This window comes from Mauremys reevesii, linkage group 13 (assembly GCF_016161935.1).
Source record: "Mauremys reevesii isolate NIE-2019 linkage group 13, ASM1616193v1, whole genome shotgun sequence".
Classification (NCBI taxonomy): Eukaryota; Metazoa; Chordata; order Testudines; family Geoemydidae; genus Mauremys; species Mauremys reevesii.
In genome coordinates, this window is record NC_052635.1 from 3472656 (window position 1) to 3493288 (window position 20633).

At 54.0% G+C, this 20633-nt stretch overlaps 1 gene segment (V, D, J or C); it reads left to right on the forward strand.

The window, feature by feature from the left end:
- The first annotated feature begins 8097 nt into the window (after positions 1-8097).
- LOC120380441 lies at positions 8098-8770 on the forward strand. The segment is given in 2 exon segments: positions 8098-8192; positions 8283-8770. Coding segments are annotated over 2 exon segments (513 nt in total).
- Positions 8771-20633: the final 11863 nt, after the last annotated feature.

The window sequence follows — 20633 nt, forward strand, 5'->3', positions numbered from 1 at the left end:
ACTGATAGGGCCGTGTAGTGAGGCGGCCTGGCTCCCGACGGCCCCTGAGACGGCACGGCCCCTACCGCGGACTATTACAGGCTATTAGCCAGGATGGGCAGGGATAGTGGCCCCGGTCTCTGTTTGCCAGAGGCTGGGAATGGGCAACAGGGGATGGATCACTGGGTGATTCCCTGTTCTGTTCATTCCCTCTGGGGCACCTGGCATTCTCCACTGTTGGAAGACAGGATACTGAGCTAGATGGACCTTTGGTCTGACCCACTATGGACTTTTGTATGTTCTCATGTTCACGCACTCCCGGGAGAGTCTCATTTCTATTGACACTTTCTGTGCATTGTTTGTATTTTAGGCCATTATTTGCCCAGGTCATTTTGTGGTAGCCAGTGCTCCAATGCACAGACAACCATTGACTTCATCTCACAACTTAATACATAAAGAGCATGTAAGACTCTCTCCCAACAGAGAGGTCTGCCTAGCTAGAAGTATCTCTGCCAGTTTATCCCAACTGGGAGAAACTACATGCAAATCCCTGTTCCAGCAGGTTCTTCAGAATCTCAGTCCAGGCCCTCTGGTCCCACCATTCTACCCTCACACAGCGCCACAGCCTGACATAGAATGAGAGAATATTACAGCTGGAAGAGACCTCAGGAGGTCATCTAGTCCAACCCCCTGCCCAAAGCAGGACCAGTCCACAGACAGATTTCTGCCCCAGATCCCTCGATCTGCTGGCAATGCTCCTACTACTGCAGCCCATTATGCCGTGAGCCTTCTTGGCAACAAGGACTCACTGTTGACACATATCCAGCTTCTCGTCCACTGTAATCCCCAGCTCCTTTCCTGTAGAACTGCCACTTAGCCAGTCGGTCCCCAGCCTGTTTCAGTGCCTGGGATTCTTCTGTTCTAAGTGAAGGACTCTGCACTTGTCCTTGTTGAACCTCATCCAATTTCTTTTGGCCCAATCCCCTAATTTGTCTAGGTCACTCTGGACCCTATCCCTAACCTCCAGCGTATCTACCTCTCCCCCCAGCTTAGTGTCATAAGCAAACTTGCTGGGTGTGCAGACCAGCCCATCATCCAGATCATTAAGGAAGATGTTGAACAAAATCGGAACCAGGACTGACCCCTGAGGCACTTGGCTTGATACCGACTGCCAACTAGACATGGGTGCTGAGCTGAGCACACAGTCTCTCTGAGGTGTAAAGGGGACACATCTGTCCCCGAGGGGACATTGCCATGTACTGAGTGCTCACCCCTGTCATTTCTTATACCCACCCTTGGAAACCCGCATGCAAATCCCTGTAAGGATCAGGCCTTTCTCTGCAGCCATATTGTAAGGCCTAAAGCCTACGGCCTTCGTCTGCAGCCAGATTAAAAAGGCAGCCAAGCAGCAGCCATTAGCTGAGAAGCAGGAAGTCACCTCCTCACATTCCATCTAAATTACATTAAAACAATGTACTAGCAGGCTGTTAAGAAGGAGACCCCGTCCTAATGGCACCCACTATCACCAGATAAAGAAACAGATCTTAAGACAGTTAAAGAAAACTTAGTTTGATTCCTGTCTGTCAAGAAATCACTTATCAATAGCTCCTACCTCCCATTGATTTCAATGTGAGTCAGGCAATTAAATAACTACTGAGGAAAATGGTGCCCTACAAATCCCAGCACCCTAGACGACCTCCTAGGTCACCTAAATGATTGCACCAGCCCTGCCAGGAGGATAAATATGATTTCTGGTGCCTTTGTTTTTGTGGGTGTCTCACCCAGATTGTTAGTGCTTTGAGTTCTCTGATAATTCCAGTCCCACATGTCCCTTGGAGACCCTCCCCTTGGATTTTCAGCCAGAGCAGCTCCACCCAAGTGATGGAAGGGCTGTCCGTGACTTATGTGAGGGCTGGAAGTAATATCCTGGATCCTCTGAGAAAATACCGGCCTGTAGCCAAGCCGAGTTGGGAGATAATTAGGTTTGGCAGATTTGGGGTTCTTAAAAATAATTTGGTAACCAACATTTATGTTTGTTTGAAACCATTTTTTTGATGTTCATATAGTTACACAGAATTATGAGTAGTAATATTTTATTTACTTTGTCAATTTCTATGATTAAGGTTAGAAATATGTTTTTTGGAGGGAGTGTTTGATTAAATCCACATTTACCATCTTTTACCAGTAAAAATCTGATGCTGCCTAGCCTACAAATAATGGAAGTTGTGAGACATTAAGTGCCCTGTGTGTCTGCATGGAAACTGCTTCCCCTTTTTGTAGGAGTCCCTGCTTTTCTCTGTATCACAGTGTGTGTTTCTGGCACAGTAATAGGTGCCAGTGTCTGCAGCTGTCAGCAAGCGGAGTTGCTGGGAGAACTGGTTCTTGGAGGTGTCTGCAGAGATGGTGACTCGGCCTTGGAGAGACAGGACAGAGCCTGTGGTCCTGGAATGAGGATACACATATCCCATCCACTCCAGCCCTTTCCTGTGGGGCTGCTGGATCCAGTCCCAGCTGTAGCTACTGCTGCTAACAGAGAACCCGGAGACAGCACAGGGCAGCGTGAAGGTCTCTCTGGGCTTCACCACGCCCAGGCTGGACTCAAAAAGCTGCACCTGAGAGATGACACCTCACAGGTGGGGACGGAGAACAGGGAAAGGAAAAGAAACAGAGATTTCATTCTTGTTTTCATGCAGGGAAACTCCCCAGTGGGCAGGACAGACCGGGCAGTTCTGCGTCTGTGGAGAGACTGACGCTCCTAAAATCTGGGTTTTGTATTTAAACAGGAACCTACGTGTTACCTGCACACATTAGGGCATTCCCCCTTTTCCCACCTGGTAGGCCTCCAAGCGAAAAGCACCTTCCCTTACCCAATTCATAGGGCTCAAGGCTACCCCTACCTAATTCGTATGTGTAACTAACCTGGTCAATTTAAGCACCCACACCCTTTCTCAATAGGTAGGGTTCCGGGTGTATACTACTTCTGCAGGTGTGCAGGACCTTTCACCAGTGACAGAGGGAAAATACGGTGGGCTTACAACTTTGGCCAGGCTTTTAGGCCTAAACTTTGGATACGCTTGTTTCTAGGCTGTGTTGAACTTTGGTTCAGCCTGTCTCTGTGTATAAGGGGCAGAGAGGAGGGGGACAGAGTGAAGAAAGAGTGATGGAAAGTTGCTTCTGTGTGTCATGGGGTAAAAGGAGTCACCGTGGAAAGTTCCCAAAATGGAACAATGGCTTCGTGTGTATAAAGGGCATGAGGAGGCAGAGTGATAAAGTCCCCAAGTAGCATAAGTTGCAGTGTCCAGGCATGTGAAATATAGAACCACAACAGTTGTGTTAGAAAGGTCGCTGACCGCAAAGGAACAGACAGTGAGTGGGGGGAGGGCTAGTCGGCGAGACACTTGTTTTTGCTTTTGTCCGATATTAATTTTGCAATATATTCCAAATAAGGTAATTAATATGGAAGTATGTGTCATTTGTCTGTGGGTTTAACCTTTATAAGCTAGCTGAAATATAAGGAGGCCAGAGCAGCTTGCCACCTTGCCTGGGGCCATGCTGACTCTCCTTGCATATATGCTCGTATAAAATAAAGGAGCCTCAGGCTGTCTGATCCAAAATCAATCATGTGGTCAATTTTCCACAACACTAATATCCTGATCCTCCATTTCAGGGATCCGCAACCTTTAGCACATGGCTCCCCAGCGTAAGCCCCCTGGCGTTGTGGGCCAGTTTTTTTACCTGGCGTGTCCACAGGTTCGTGGATCGTGGCTCCCACTGGCTGGTTCCCCGCTCCAGGCCAATGGGGGCTGCAGGAAGCAGCAGCCAGCACATCCCTCAGCCCACACTGCTTCCCGCAGCCCCCATTGGTCTGGAGCAGCAAACTACAGCCAGTGGGAACTGCGATCAGCGGAACATGCAGACAGGGCAGGTAAACAAACCAGCCCAGCCTGCCGGGGGCTTACCCTGGCCAGCAGCGTGCCAAAGGTTGCTGAGCCCTGCTCTATTTATTAACAATTACCAAGGGGAATACACATTAAGCGTACAATACCTTTTCAGATCTGGCCCATTCAAGCTTGTCTACACCATGCAGCTTTTAGCGACACTCTTTGTGGGTACTTTGTCAGCACTTTTGCTGACAAAATACTTCCATCCACGTGAGCAGGAGCGGCGCCAGGGTTTTTGGTGCCCTAGGTGGGGGTCCTTCCGCACTCCCGGTCATTGGCGGCAATTCTGCGGCAGGGGGAGTCCTTCCGTGCTCCCGGTTTTCGGGGCACTTCGGCGGTGGGTCCCGGAGTGAGTGAAGGACCCGCTGCCGAATTGCCGCTGAAGACCTGGAGCGCGAAAGGCACCCCCACCACTGAATTGCCGCCAAGGGTGGCAAAATGCCACCCCCTGAAATCCTGGCACCCTAGGTCGCCTAAATGGAAGCGCTGGCCTTGCACGTGAGCGACGTTAGCTTTGTCTGCACTCCTGCCATCAAAGCTGCTTTCACACTGCCACTTGCACCAGCAAAACTTTTGTCTTTCGTGGGGGGAGGGGGGCTTTTTTAAGTACCCCTGAAAGACAAAAGTTTTGTCGACAGCTTCGCAATGTAGAAACCTCCTTTTCCATGTTCCCATATCACCCACCACCTCCCCCAGCTATACAGGATGTTCCCTGGTACCCACAGGGACACACCAGTAGGAATTCTCTCCAGGTTGATGACGTTGGGGTGAACTGAGGCCATTTTTGACACTTTCTATGAGTCAACCGGTTCAAAGGCCTCCTCGGAGCGCGAACCGACGGGTAACTCAGGGGTTTAGGAAGAAACTTCCCCTCTGAGCGGGATATTCCACAGGATCCCACTAGGGGGGCAGCCTGGCACCATCCCCTGAAGCGTCTGTCACCGGCCGCGGCCAAAGACAGCTGGGCTCCGGTCAGATCCGCCCCTGCAATTCCAGTGTCTCCTTTCGTGCTGCGTGGAAAAATACCCAGCGAGCCGGGGGAGGGGGAGATGGGCTCCCACCCTGACCCTGCTTTATACCCCGGGGCGCTGTGGCTCCCTCCCATGCCGGGTTTCACTACACGAGGGAAGCCTTTGGGGCCAGCTCCGAACCCCCTGGCAGTGAAGGCAGCGATGGTCTCTGGGTGAGGCCCTCGGAGCGCCGCCCTGTCTCACCCACACTCCCCGGGGGAACGTGCAGAGATCTGGATTCTGCCTCTCGCAGCGTCAGATGCAGGCACGTCTCCATCCAACCAGAGCCCGTCCTGCTCCCTTCATCTCCATCCCCCTGATTGAAACCCGCATCATGCAAACCCTGCCCCGGGGGGTTCCTGGTGAAATACAAACCCCTGGTTGTAGGAGCCTCAGTCTCTCCCCAGACACAGAACTGCCCGGTCCTGCCCACTGGGGAGTTTCCGAGGAGCGGCGAAGCCCAGAGAGACCCTCACGCTGACCTGCGCTGTCTTGGCTTCTCCATCGCTGACCGTAGTTACGGCTGGCGCTGGCACCGGCAGCCCCCCGGGGCAGGGCTGGAGCGGGTGCGATATGTGTATGAACCCCCTATGTTAGTGTATAGCAACGGGAGGGCAAGCTCTGCCCCGTCTCTCCCGGGCCGAGTCCCCATCTCTGCGGAGTCCTCCAAAAACCAGGTCTCCCTGCAGCCCCGCTCCCTGACAGCCGCAGATACCGCCTCGTGTTACTGCGCCCAGAGACACACACAGTGACACAGAGCACAGCAGGGACTGGTAGAAAAGGGGATGCGGTTTCCATGCAGACATGCAGGGCATTTAATGCCTCACAACTTCCATTAGTATTCTTCCTTGTTCGCCAGGGACCCATCACACCTCTCTGGAGTGCCTTCTGTCTGTCTATCTGTCTCTCTCTCTATCCCCATGCACCCCATGATCCATCTATCTATCCCCGTACGCCCCGTCTCTACCAGTGTCACTCAGGGCAGGGATGTGTATCACACTTATCTCTATCTATGGGTTCTTTCTTTGCTATATAGAATTGTCAACGCCTAACTGTCAATCAGCGATGTTGATGGGATGTCGTTAGTGTCTGTGGTTCCAAGAAATTCCTGTGATATTGCAGCTGAGCCGTTTCAAGGAGAGGAATAAGAGGATCGGAGAGACTCACGTGGGTCTGTCCCTGGGTAGTGGGATGAGTGGTGTTTTCATTGCTGGAAAAATAATACCTATAAAACCGAAGAGAGAGAGACTACTCCTCTTGCTGGAAAACAATGCACATTCCCAGCTGGAAAGGCAATATGCAATGTAAGAGACCAGGGACATCTGTGAATATATTTGTAAGTAGGTAGATTAAGGGGTCACAGGGAACTTGGAGCACAGATCCCTTAGGCACCTTTTGAAAACTCACCCTTATATTTCCAAGGACAAGGAAGTGAGTTTCTGGAGAGTTCTGGCCTCCTCTTTTCCATAGCAACACATTGGTAAGAGGGTTTGTGTGACTTTGAAGGGGTCAGAGATGTTTAAGGGCAGAGTTAGAGATGACTGATTTTGGGACAGGGGGGCAGGGGCAGGAGCGGCGCCAGGGTTTTTGGCGCCCTAGGCACAGGACCCGCTCTAGCCATTTCGCCGCCCCAAGCAAGGCGCCACGCCGCGGGGGGCGCTCTGGCGCTCGCCGGTCCTGCGGCTCTGGTGGACCTCCCGCAGACGTGCCTGTGGGAGGTCCACTGGAGCCAGCTACCGCCCTCCCGGCAAAATGCCACCCCCACAAATCCAGGTGCCCTAGGTCGCCTAAATGGAAGTGCCAGCCCTGGGCAGGGGTGTATGTGAGGAATCACTTGGTGAAATAACCTCAAACCGGCCCCACAATCTCTACTCCAACCTCTGAACTGACACATCAGGTTTCAGGCTCACCTGACTCTCAATGAAGATTTTAGCCTGGATTTATAATTCCACGTGAGCTAGAATCAGATGGACCGTTGGTATGACACAGTGTGGCCATTCTTACATTCTTATGAAGCACTTGCTCTCACAACTGGCACGATGAGCCCGTGGAATTCGTTGCCAAGGGATCCTGTGAGGGCCAAAACTCTAACAAAGTTCAAGAAAGAAATAGATAAGTTCATGGAGCACAGGTCTATGAAGGGCTACTAGCCAAGGTGGGCAGGGATGCGACCCCATGCTCTGACTGCTAGAAGCTGGGACTGGACAATGGGGGATGGATCACTCAGTGGTTGCCTGCTCTGTTCATTCCCTTTGAAGCACCTGGCATTGGCCACTGTCTGCAGACGGGACACTGGGCTTGATGAACCTTTGGTCTGACTCGATGAGGCTGTTCTTATGTTCTCATGGGGAGAACTTCACACTGATCTGTGATGTGTCTGATTCCTCCTTAGGACCAGATTTTTAACGTTATTTAATGATCTAACTACCAAAAAAGGGGGCCAGAGGATTCTACGCAGTGCAAAGAGACCAGTTTTAGATGTAGCGTTGGATCCTGGCTGTGACAGACACGTGTCACATGAACACAAGGTCATACACAGTGATACCCCTGCGCGCGCGCGCACACAGACACACACACACTGATGCAGTAAATCGAATATGAACAACAGATACCAAAAACAAAAATCTTCTCTCTTGTTTCTCTCTCTCTGTCTTTCACACACACACACACACACACACACCCCCACACACACACACTCCCTTGTAGACTCACCCAAAGTGAATAGAATATGAACACAATACATACAATGTTGTATTAAAGAAAACAGACTTTAGGTAATTTCTCTCTGCCGCATGCCCTACCAGAGCAACGTCTGTCTAATGTCCCACAATACACTGCCCCAAAGTTCTGTTGTGATACACAAATTCAGTGAAAATGTCTATCGGCATAATCCGACATGCCACGGGAATTATGTGAAACAGAAATAAGTTAATGTAACAGCACAGCAGACATGGAAAGATGAACAGTTTAGTGACCTCTCCATCCCAGCCCAGACGTGCTGCAGACGTGTTTCTGTTGACTCCACCAGACAATCCTCCTTACCTAGACGTCTCCCTGTCGCCTTATATCCACTGGGTGCAACCCACATGCAAATCCCTCCCCGGGGGCTGCTGTTTAAATACAAACTTCTGGTTCTGTGAGCTTCAGTCTCTCCCCAGACACAGAACTGCCCTGTCCAGCCCACTGGAGAGTTTCTCTCATTGCATGAAAATGAGAATGAAATCTCTGTGGCTTTTCCTTTCCCTGTTCTCCGTCCCCACCTGTAAGTGTCTATGGGGAGCAGGGGAATTAGGGGCAGAACCCTAGATTTGTTCGGTGGTAATACTTTCCTCACTTTGTTTCCTTTCCCCAGGTGTCCTCTCTCAGGTGCAGCTGGTCCAGTCGGGCCTGGGAACGGTGAAGCCTGGAGAGACCCTCGCACTGACCTGCGCTGTCTCCGGGGTCTCCATCACTGACAGCAGCTACGTCTGGAACTGGATCAAGCAGCCCCCGGGGAAAGGGCTGGAGTGGATGGGGTACGTGTACATGTATAGTGGCGGGGGTACAAACTACGCCCCGTCTCTCCAGGGCCGAATCACCATCTCTGGAGACACCGCCAAGAACCAGTTCTCCCTGCAGCTCCGCTCGCTGACAGCTGCAGACACCGGCACCTATTACTGCGCCAGACACACAGTGACTCAGAGCAAAGCGGGACTGGCACAAAAAGGGGAAGCTGGTTCTAAGCAGCCGAGTGAGGCCGGAGAAGCGGGGAGAGCTGAGCCCTTCAGACATACACAGTTGACCGAATATGAACAAACTGCACACTAATAGCTTTTAAAATGCCTCCAGCTGCCACCCATTCAATAGACACCATTTACCTTTCCGCTGCTACAGGAAGCTTTGCAAAGCTACTGAGAAATGTGACATTTGTTACATTACATTTATTATAGTAACAGGCAGAGAAAGATTCATGGCAACACAGTTACACAGAAATGACTCAGGACTCGTGTTTCTGTCTGTTTGCCTGCGTGTGTCTCATTCTGTGCAATAGGGGGCAGCAGTTTTCCTCCCCGCGTGCCCCCCTCCCCAAGCAGTTCTTCTGTAGGCGAGCACCTAAACTTAGATGCTGCATTTCCCCCGTGGGGCCACGCACCAGTTCCCCCCGCAGTTCTGCTCCCACGTGTTGCTGTGCCAGGGACAGAGAGTGTGTGGGGGGGGGGGGGTGCGGGGACGCTGATACAATCAGTCCTGGTCACATTCGCAGCTCATGAAATACAGCGTGATCAGCCCCTGTGTTCATAGCCCTTATCCCCGGACTGCAGAGCGGGGCTGCAGCCAGGAGTTCAGGCAGAGATGGCGGGTGCCCAATTTACAGGGGTTGTGGAAAAACGTCACAAAACATAGACAGAAGCCCATGGACAGATGGGAGAGAAAAAACTCTAAGCCTGTACCCATGATGCCCTGCGATCCATTCCCCATTCCCACAATTCCCAGCAGCAGCAGGGGGTGAGTTGCAGTGGGATAGTTACCCATGGTGCACTGCGATCCATTCCCCATTCCCACAGTTCCCAGCAGCAGCAGGGGGTGAGTTGCACAGTGGGATAACTACCCATGGTGCACTGCTCTCTCTGTCTTTGCTAGAGAACCCACTGTGGACCTGCTCTGCCAACACAGGGAGCAGCGTGTGAACGTACACAAGGGATGCAATTATTGCAGTGTAACTAGCCTCAACTTAACTCTGTAGTGTAGACACAGACTTAGGGAAAGTGGATTCAACACCGAAGTTGTCAGTGCCGGATTTAGGCCGATTCCCCCGAATTGGGCCTGTGCCTAAGAGGGCCCCGCGCCCTAAAGAAGAGCGCCTAACTTTTTAATTTTTACTCACCCGGCAGTCGTTGTGGTCTTTGGCGGCGGGTCCTTCACTCACTCCAGGTCTTCAGTGGCATTTCCGCGGCGGGTCCTTCAGTGCCACTGAAGACCCGGAGTAAGTGAAGGACCCACTGCTGCCAAAGACCTGGATTGCTGCCAGGTAGCCAACTCAGGCCCCGTACTTTCTAAAGCCAGCCCTGGAAGTTGGGGCCTCTCAGGTGCTGTAATTTACCATTTCCATTGTAGCCTGCAGGGAACAAGCCACTGGCCCTGCCTCACTCCAGATGTTGGCGCCTACAGACAAAACTGTTCCATCCCCATCTATTGTGCATCTCCCTTCAGGGCTGCTGCAGCCCCAGCTCTCAGGCTGAGACACCCCAGAAGAGGCATCGTCTCTCCATGCCCAGTTCCTCCCCTTTCGATAAAGCTGTTTGTCAGTCTCTGGTGCCTGAAACCAGCCTCTTAATCCTCCTGCAGCTGTGACTCCTTCCCCTCAGATGTTCCCAGGAGCTTCCTTCCTATAGGCAGAGTCTGAACACGCCTTGTGCTGAGTCCGTTTCCCCAGCACAGTCTGCAGTAGCCACGGTTCCAATGGAGAGAAACCCACTGACTTCCCCGGCCTGTGGGTCACACCCTAAGGGATGAAGGGGGCTGTGAATCTCTTACGCACCAGACAGCGCTGCCTAGCTAGAGGTCTCCCAGGTAGCTTATACTCACTGGGTGAAACCCGCATGCAAATCCCTGCCCTGAGGGGTTCCTGTATAAACATAAATCTCTGTATCTCTCCCCAGGCACAGAACTGCCCAGTCCTGACCTTGCAGAGTTTCCCTTATTGCATGAAAACGAGACTGAAATCTCTGTGGCTCTTTTCCCCCGTTCTCTACCCTCAGCTGTGAGTGTCTAAGGGACACGTGTGGGAATTAGGGGCAGATCCGTGGATTTGTTCTATGGCTAATTCTCTCTTTGCTCTGCTTTGCTTTTCCCAGGTGCCCACTCTCAGGTGCGGCTGGTCCAGTCCAGCCCGGGGACGGTGAAGCCCGGAGAGACCCTCCCACTGACCTGCGCACATGCGCTGTCTCGGGTGTATCCATCACTGATAGAGGCTACGGCTGGGACTGGGACTCACAGGCTTTTGGGAAAGGCTGGAGTGGGTGGGAAGGAGTTTTTCATATGATGGGAGCTCAGCCAACGCTCCGTCCCTCCCAGGCCAACCCACCGTCTCTGCAGACAGCGCCAAGAACCAGGTCTCCCTGCAGCTCCGCTCCCTGACAGATGCAGACACCGGCACCTATTACTGCGCCAGGAACCCACACACATGGTGTCACGGGGCAGAGCAGGGACTGGTACAACAACGGGAAGTGGTTTCCAGGGCCCTTTGAAAGCAATTTCTCCACCAGTGGCTGGATACTGAATATATTTAGGGGGGTGGGAGGGGAGGGAGGGAACACAGTCTTGTCCCTGTGCCCTGCTGAGACAAACACAGATCAGGACGTACTCCCTGCAGCTGGGATGGGACACACACACACACCCTCGTCTCCTTCCCTCTGCTACGGAGCAGGAATCACCCACCCCTCTATTCTGCATGAAAAGGGGCTACGTTTCTCCAGGGTCCATCTCACTGCTGTGGCCCGGCCCTCACTGGCCTGGTTCTCACAAGGCCCAGAAGTTGCCTCTTCTCTCCTCGCCCTGTTCCCTCCCCTTTCACCAGGGCTGTGCCACTCGCTGGTGCCTAAAACCAGCCTTTCCCTCCCTGCAGCAGCGGCTGCTTCCCCGTCCCACGTTCCCAGGAGAGTCTCTGTGCTGACACCGGCTGTGCCTGGATTCTGGTTTTTATTTTCTTTGCCCAGCACATTCTGTAGCAGCCCCTGCTCCAGTGGAGGGAAGGCCCCTGGTTTTACTGGGCTTTGGGTCACACCTGAAGACATGAAGGGGGGTGTGACTCTGTCCCGGACCAGACAGCCCTGCCTGGCTAGGGGTCTCCCTGCTACTTCGCCCCATTGGGCAAAACCAGCAGTCAAATCCCTGTCCCAGCGAGTTCTCCTGGGTCCCAGCCCAGGCCCCTCTCCTCTGCACACTCTTCCCTCCCCTCACATCCACCTCCTGTCACTAAAGGAGACACTTGTCACCGAGGGGACAGTGCCATGTACTGAGCACTCACCCCCCTGTCATCTCTTATACCCACCCTGGGAACCCGCATGCAAATCCCTGCCCGTGGGGGTTCCTGTTAAATACCAACCCCAGGTTCTAGGAGCCTCAGTCTCTCCCCAGACACAGAACTGCCCTGTCCTGCCTGCTGGGGGATTTTGCCCATTGCATGAAATGAGAATGGAATCTCTGTTGCGTTTCCTTTCCCTGCTCTCAGCCCTCACCTGTGAGTGTCTCTGGGGCAGGGTGACTGTGTCGGGAGGAATTATGGGCCGCTCCATGGACACGTTCGGTGGCTAATTCTGTGCTCGCTTTCTTTCCCTTTGCCCAGGTGTCCTCTCCCAGGTGCAGCTGGTCCAGTCGGGCCCGGGAGCAGTGAAGCCCGGACAGACCCTCACCCTGACCTGCGCTGTCTCAGGTGTATCCATCACTGACAGCAGGTACGGCTGGGACTGGTTCCGGCAGCCTCCTGGAGCAGGGCTGGAGTGGGTGGGAGGGATTTATCCACATGGCGGGAGCACAGCCTATACCCCGTCCCTCCAAAGCCGAGCCACCGTCTCTGCAGATACTGCCAAGAACCAGGTCTCCCTGCAGCTCCGCTCGCTGACAGCTGCAGACACCGGCACCTATTACTGTGCCAGGGGACACACAGTGACACAGAGCAGAGCGGGACTGGCACAAAAAGGGGAAGCGGTTTCTAAACGGCCGAGTGAGGCCACAGTTACCGGGACAGTTGAGCCCCCGGAGACAGAGACACGCAGTGGAGAGAACACGACAAACAGATATTTCTAAACATGCCTCCAGCAGCCACCTAGTTTCTCTGGTTCCCTTGGAGCTGCCTCAGGAATCACGTCAACCTCACCAACAACCCACATTCAAATCCCGGTCCCGGCGCGTTCTCCTGAGTCCCGTTCTAGTGCCCTGTCCCCTGGACCCCCCTTCCTCTCCTCACTTCTGTGAAAGGGAAGCAGTGAAGTCCTGACCCTGCCCTGTCCAAAGATACACAGGGACCAGGTCTCCTGCCATGCACGAGGGCAGTGGCTCTCAACCAGGGGTACGGGTACTCCTGGGGGTACACAGAGGTCTTCCAGGGGAACATCAGCTCATCCAGAGACTTGCCTCATTTTACCACAGGCTACATAAAAAGCACTAATCACGTCAGTACCAACTTCACTTCCAACTGCCGTGCTGCGTAGTTCTTTGGTGGATGTCTCCTTCCGGCATTGCTGCCATGACAGCCTCTGTTCAGGCCAAGCCCAGACGTTGCATCTCCTCTTCCTGCCCCATCCCCTCCTTTCCATTAGAGTTCTCAGTCTGTTCCCAGTTCTCTGATACCACAAAGGAAGCATTCTCTCCCTGCAGCTCTGGCAACTTCCGCATCGGGTATTCCCAGAAGCATCGCTCCATTCCATGTCTCCTGGGCTTTGCCTCACACCCTAGGACGACAGGGAAGACTGGTTCTCCTACCCACCAGACAGCACTGCCTAGCTAGACCTCTCCCTGTTAGAGTATCTCCACTGGGTGAAACCAACAGCCAAATCCTGGTCCCAGTGAGTTCCCCTGAGTCCCAGTCCAGGGCTCTGTCCTCTGGACCCTCCAACCCACCCACCCACAGCCATCTCCTCCCACATGTGCGCTGAGATGAGCACAAGGTCTCTCTGGGGTGTGAAGGGGACACCTGTCCTGAAGGGGATATCGCCATGCACTGAGCGCTCACCCCCGTCATCTCTTATACCCACCCTGGAGAACCCGCATGCAAATCCCTGCTCACGGATTCCTGTTTAAATACCCATCCCTGGTTCTAGGAGCCTCAGTCCCTCCCCAGACACAGAACTGCCTGGTCCTGCCCGCTGGGGAATTTCCCTCATTGCATGAAAATGAGAATGAAATCTCTGTGGCTTTTCCTTTCACTGGTCTCCGCCCCCACCCGTGACTCTCTAGGGACACACACACACACACACACAAACACACATACACACACATTCAGTGGCTAATTCCTTCCTTGCCTCATTTTGCTTTCCCCAGGTGTCTCATCTCAGGTGCAGTTGGTCCAGTCTGGCCCAGGAGTGGTGAAGGCCAGAGAGACCCTCACGCTGAGCTGCGCGTTTCCGGATTCTCCATCAGTAGCACCGGTTATGGTTGGGCCTGGTTCCGGCAGCCTCCCAGCAAAGGGCTGGCATGGGTTAATTCCAGCAACGGAGGCACAGGCTTCACCCCGTCTCTCCAGAGCCACCTGAGCTTCTCCGGAGACAGGGCTAAAAACGCGCTCTCCCTGCAGCTGCGCTCGCTGACACCTGCGGGCACCGCCACCTATTACTGCACCAGACACACACTGGCAGGACTGGTACAAAACCAGAGCAGCTTGTACGCAGCCCGGCGAGGCGAGTTTAGCAGGGATCGCTGAGCCCCCAGACAGACTCACACAGAGAGCTGAGTAGGAAAAACACGCACAGCAGCAGCTCTTTTCAAGATGCATCCAGCGGCTGCCCGGTTCTCCACGCACAATTCACCTTCAAGGGATCGAGCAAAACGTAGGCCTGGTCTACACTGGGGGTGGGGTGAGGATCGAGCTAAGATATGCAACTTCAGCTACGGGAATAGCATAGCTGAAGTCCACGTATCTTAGATCGATTTAGAATCACTTACTTCATGTCCTCGCGGTGCGGGATCGACGGCTGCGGCTCCCCCATCAACTTTGCTTCTGCCTCCCAAGCTGGAGTTCAACAGTCAAGGGGAGAGTGATCGGGGATCAATTTATCACATCTACACTAGACGTGATGAATCAATCCCTGATAGATCTACCGCTACCCGCCGATCCGATGGGTACTGTAGACGTACCCTTAGCCAGGAAATACGATTCTCTGCTTGCATCCAAATGGTTCTAGGCACAGACACAGGGACACACCAGGAAATACAGCATTACACCAAGCAACAAAGGCAGCTTGAGGTGATGGGGGGCAGGGTCTTGTACACTGTACAAAGGTATCCCTGAAGAAGAGATGATTGACGATCCACATTTCTATAACAACACCCCCCCCCAAAAACAACCTCACCACCTCCCTGAGGGGTGGCAGTCAGTCCCTCTGGCTGGCTCAGAGAGCACCTGCTCTGCTGTACTCAGCACCCTAACACAGTAAGTCATCCATCTTCCTCTAGTGTCTCTTTCTGTATGGGTCCCTGCAATCACAGCCCTCACTCTGACCAAGCTTGGGGCTGTCCCATCCCCTCCCCATTCACTGAAGGGGTATTTCAGGTTCTGCTACCTTAAACCACCCTTCCCCTGCAGCTCCGTCTTCTTCCGATCGCACATTTCTAGCACCATCTCATCAGCCTTGGCCTTTCCCGGGCACAGTTTGTATTCACTTTATTTGACCAGCCCGTTTGGCAATAGCCACTTCTGCATTGGTGAGTCACCCACTGACTTCAGTGGGTCACTCGCTAAAAAGACACAAAGGGGATGTCTGACTCTCTCTCTCCCAGCAGTGTCTGGAGAGAGTCCTCCCTGGGAGTCTATCCTCCCTGGCTGACACCCACATGCCAATCTTCAACCCAGCAAGTTCTCTTCAGTCCCACTCCAAGACCTTGTTCTCTGGACCCTCCTTTCTGTCCTCACAGCCACCTGCTACCATGACGTGTGTGCTGAGCTGAGTGCACCTGTCCCCATGGGGACATCGCCATGCACTGAACGCTCACCCCCAGTCATCTCTCATATCTGTCCTAGAGAACCTGCATGAACATCCCTGTCCTGGGGGTTCCTGTTTAAATAGAGACCCCTGATTGTAGGAGCCTCAGTCTGTCCCCAGACACTGAACTACCTGTTTCTGCCCCCTGGGCAGTTTCCCTCGTTGCATGAAAACAAGAATGAAATCTCTGCTGCTTTTCCTGTCCCTGCTCTGCTGTGAGTGTGCACGTGGGAGTGGTGGAATCAGGGACAAATCCACAGATTTATTAAGTGATTAACTAATCCTTTGCTCTGTTTTCCTTTCCCCAGGTGTCCTCTCAGGTGCAGCTGGTCCAGTCCGGCCCGGGAGTGGTGAAGCCCGGAGAGACCCTCACTCTGAGCTGCGCTGTCTCCGGTGAAACTGTGGCTAGTGGCTATGGTTGGAAGTGGATCAGGCAGGCCCCGGGAAAGGGCTGGAGTGGATGGGATATTTACCTGCACAATATACCAGGGAGACAGGTTACGCCCCGTCTCTCCAAAGCCGAGTTACCATTTCTGCAGACACCGCCAAGAACCAGGTCTCCCTGCAGCTCCGCTCCCTGACAGCTGCGGACACCGGCACCTGTTACAGACCCCGAGACACGGTGACACAGAGCAGAGCAGGGACTGGTACAAAGCAGGGAAGTGGTTTCTAAACAGCCTATGAGGGGAGAGTGACAAGGGTAATTTAACCCCCACCCCCAGCAACACACAGTGGCTACAACAGGACAAACATCCCCAGAGATGATATCCAAACTGCACCAGAAGCCCCTGCCCCAGTTTTTCTCACCCAACTGACCTGTCAGCTGCCCCAGGAATCGTGTCCAGCTACTGCCAAAATGAGTTCTTGAATTTCAGAGGCTCTAGCAAGAGGCAGGGACCGATTCATGTATGTACAGAGTTAGGCGCAGACAGGGACCGTGGAGGTGTCGATCTGTTTGTGAGGGTCTTTGCGCACCAAAAAGGCCTTTTCCCAGCACAATCCTCCCCTCCCAACACGCACACACCCCACACCTCCTTCCCTTCAATAGGGGGCAGCAGTCTCTCTCTCTCACACACGGCTTTTCTATATAGACAGCACCCAACCGTCTGCTGCTGCATTTCTCTCCAGCGCTTGGTCTAGACTCTCCCCCGTGTCCCAGCCAGGGCAGCCCCTGTTCTCACAAAGCCCAGACCCTGCAGCGTCTCTCCCTGCCCAGACCCTTCCCACTCAGCCAGTGATGAGCTGCCAAATTTTTAACAACCGGTTCCCTCCTCCCTCCAAAATTTTAACAACGGGTTCCCTCCTTCCCCCCCCCTCCGGGGGGGGTCGTGCCCCATCCAACCCCTCATGTTCCTTGACACACACACTCCGAGACCCCTGACCCATCCCCCCCGTCCCTGTCCCCTGACTGCCCCTTGCCGCCCCACCCAACCCCTCCTCTCATTCTCAATGGCCCCCCAGAACCCCTACCCCATACAACTACCCCTTCTCTCTGTCCCTGAGTGCCCCACCACCTCATCCAACCCTGCTCTTTCCTGACTGCTCCCCGGGACCCTTGCCCCCATTCAATCCCCCTGTTCCCTGCCCTCTGACTGCCCTGACCCCTATCCACCCCCCCACAACCCACCCCCTCCCTGCCCCCTTACCACACTGCCTGGGGACCGGGTCCACTCTGCCAGGACCACGACCGGCGCCGCGGCCCGACTCCCGAGCCCGGCCGGACCAGAGCAGGCACCGCTCGGCGGCAGCCACTCGGCCCAACTCCCCGGGCCGGCACCGGGGCCGAGCCGCTCGGCGGCAGCCACTCGGCCCAACTCCCCGGGCCGGCACCGGGGCCCAGCCGCTCGGCGGCAGCCGCCGCCCGACTCCCGGCCGGCACCGGGGCCGAGCCGCTCGGCGGCAGCCGCGGGGCCCAACTCCCGGGCCGGCGCTGGGCTGGAGGGAGCCGCGGTCTGGGACCGGGAGCTGCTGAGCCAGCCGCACCTCCCCTCCCCCTCCGCACCCCAGCTTACCTGCCTCCATGCTGCTTGTTCAGGCTTCCCATGAACATCTGATTCGCGGGAAGCAGGGGAGGGGGAGGAGAAGGGGGCGGAGCAGGAGAGGAGCGGGAAGTGAGTTTGGGCCGGAACTTTTGTTAAATTTAGCAGCCCTTAACAACCGGTTCTAAAATGGCTGCTAAATTTAACAACGGGTTCACGCGAACCAGCTGCAGCTCACCCCTGCACTCAGCGCCGCACAGGGTGGCTAGGAGCAAATCCAGAAATTCTGGTGCCTGAGTCTCCCCCAGAACCGAACTGCTCACCCTTGGCTGGAGGTTTGCCTGCCTGCCTCCAACCCCCATCAGGAACTCTCTGTGGCTGTTCCTTTCTCTGGAGCACCAAACATCCCCCGGGCCTCATCCCACCCTGCCAGGAGCAGTGTGCAGGCCCCACAAACTGGTTCATAAGAATATAAGAGCGGCCATGCTGGGTCAGATGAAAGGTCCATCCAGCCCAGTATCCTGTCTTCGGACAGTGGCCACTGCCAGGTGCCCCAGGGGGAATGAACAGAACAGGGAATCATCCAGTGATGCATCCGCTGTCATCCACTCCCCTCTTCTGGCAGTTGGAAGTTGAGGTGCCCCCAGAGCATGGAGTTGGTCCCTGACATTCTTGACTAACAGCCATTGATAGACGTTTCCTCCTCTAATTCTTTTTTGAACCCACTTATATTTTTTTGCCTTCACAGCATCCTCTGGCAAGGAGTTCCACAGGTTGGCTGTGAGTTGTGTGTCTGTTGAAAAAGCCCCCAGGCAACATGTTCCATTTCCCACGCTCCTCATTCCTGTCACTGCAACCCCAGCCCAGAAACTGCATCTTCTACTGGGGCCTGGTTCCCTCCCCTTTCCCCAAAGCTCTTTGTGAGCCCGTGCTCCTAAAACCGGCCTTTCCTCCCCCATTAGATACTCCTAGCAGAGTCTCAGTGTTTGGACACCCATTCTCCTTATTGTCCCTGTACCTGCTGCAGTTTGCAGCATCCACTGCTGCGATGTTCATTTTACAATCCCAGATAGGAATGGGGGAGGGGTGTGACTCTCCCATTCCCCACAGAGAACTCCAGCCTCCCGGAAAGTTTTTCCTCACACCCTGTATGGGGGAAAGCCTCACAATTTCCTTGTCTCCTGTCCAGTCATTTCCAGGTTTCCTGAGAGTTTAAAGGGACTTTTAAATGTGACCGGGGGAAAGAGGCTGATCCCTTCTTGCCCAAACAAACCCTCTCTCATCGCCTTGATTCGAGCTCAAACAACCCCACTTTATACTCGCAGACACACAGTGCCAAGATACCACGGTGATGGGCGCTAGTCTCAGACCCCGGACAGAGGGAACCAGGGCAGTGATTATGAGGCGCTCGCTAATGCTCTGCTCATCCCCCGGCCTGTCACACAGCTACTGGGGGGAGACTGGCCAATGGGCACTGGAAATCGCACCTTGTTCCAGCTCCTTTTCAAGACGGGTGGGGGAGGTTGCGGTGTTTTATGCAAATCTCAGGCCCCCGTTTGCCATTTAAAGAGCAGCTCCTGGGTTCTCACCGGGACCCTCCTGCTCAGGGTCTGACCTGCATCTTCACTGGTTTGTGTTTCACTTGAAGACCAACATGAAATCTTTACTCCTCCTCGTGTGGTCTCTGGCCACTGCCCCATGTGAGTGTCCAGGGGAGATTTGGGAGATGGGATCGATACCTTGAAGCAGAATTGGGGCCTTAATGCTCTGTTTTCCTTTCCCCAGGTGCCCTCTGCCAGGTGCAGCTGGTCCAGTCTGGCCCAGGAGCGGTGAAGCCCGGGGAGACCCTCACCCTGAGCTGCGCTGTCTCCGGGGTCTCCATCACTACCAGCGGTTATGCTTGGCACTGGGTCCGGCAGCCCCCCGGCGAAGGCTTGGAGTGGCTCAGGTATATAAACTATGCTGGGAGCACAGGCTACACCCCGTCTCTCCAGAGCCGCCTGAACTTCTCCAGAGACACGGCTAAAAACGCGCTCTCCCTGCAGCTGTGCTCGCGGACAGCTCCGGACACCACCACCTATTACTGCGCCAGGAGAGACACAGTGACACGGAGCAGAGCGGGACTGGTACAAAAATGGGAAGTGGCTGATAAAGAGGAAAGTGAGGCCAGAGTGACAAGGGGAATATGAGCCCACACCCCCCACCCTGCCCAGAAACACACAGTGGCTAGAACAGGACAAACATCCCCAGAGATATTATCCAAACTGCCCCCAGAGCTACCCAGTCTCTCAGCGCCCAATTGACCTGTCAGCTCAGCTGCCCCAGGAATCATGTCCAGCTACTGCCAAATTACAAAAAACCCACGAATTTATTTGAGCAAAAGCTTCTGCATGCGACCGATGAAGTGGGCTGTAGCCCACGAAAGCTTATGCTCAAATAAATTTGTTCCTCTCTAAGGTGCCACAAGTCCTCCTGTTCTTTTTGCTGACACAGACTAACGCGGCTGCTACTCTGAAACAACAGAAACAGGGCTTCTTTCTTCAATTTGCAACTCTGAATAAGACACAATTATTCAGTTATTGCGCCAACGTCTGGCAGTTTTGCTGACCAGCCTTATCTTAGCAAAGGCAAGCTGATCTTTTGGTTATTCTGCTTTCTCCTGGGTAATCACTATTTGCTAGGCCTCTGGTCTCTTGACCAAACGCTGGACTTTGGCCCTGGAAAAGAGCTGGCACAATTCATATACCAAGTTCTTACCTAAGCTGCACATGGATTTTAACCCTTTATCTCTCCACACCTGCACCACTTTCCCCGCTGGATATAACTACATGTCAGTTATTAACTAATCCATATTACACAGAGGAATCACCTTCCCCTTTGCTCATCCCCCCTGACAGCTCATTTCTACTGACAGCTTCTGTGGACTGTTTATGCTTCTCGGAGATGCCCACTGCATTTCATAGCAGCCCCTGTTAGAGGATGGGATTCACCGAGCCAGTTGACCTCTTTCCTAAGACACATTACACTGAGTGGAAAGTGCATCATAAG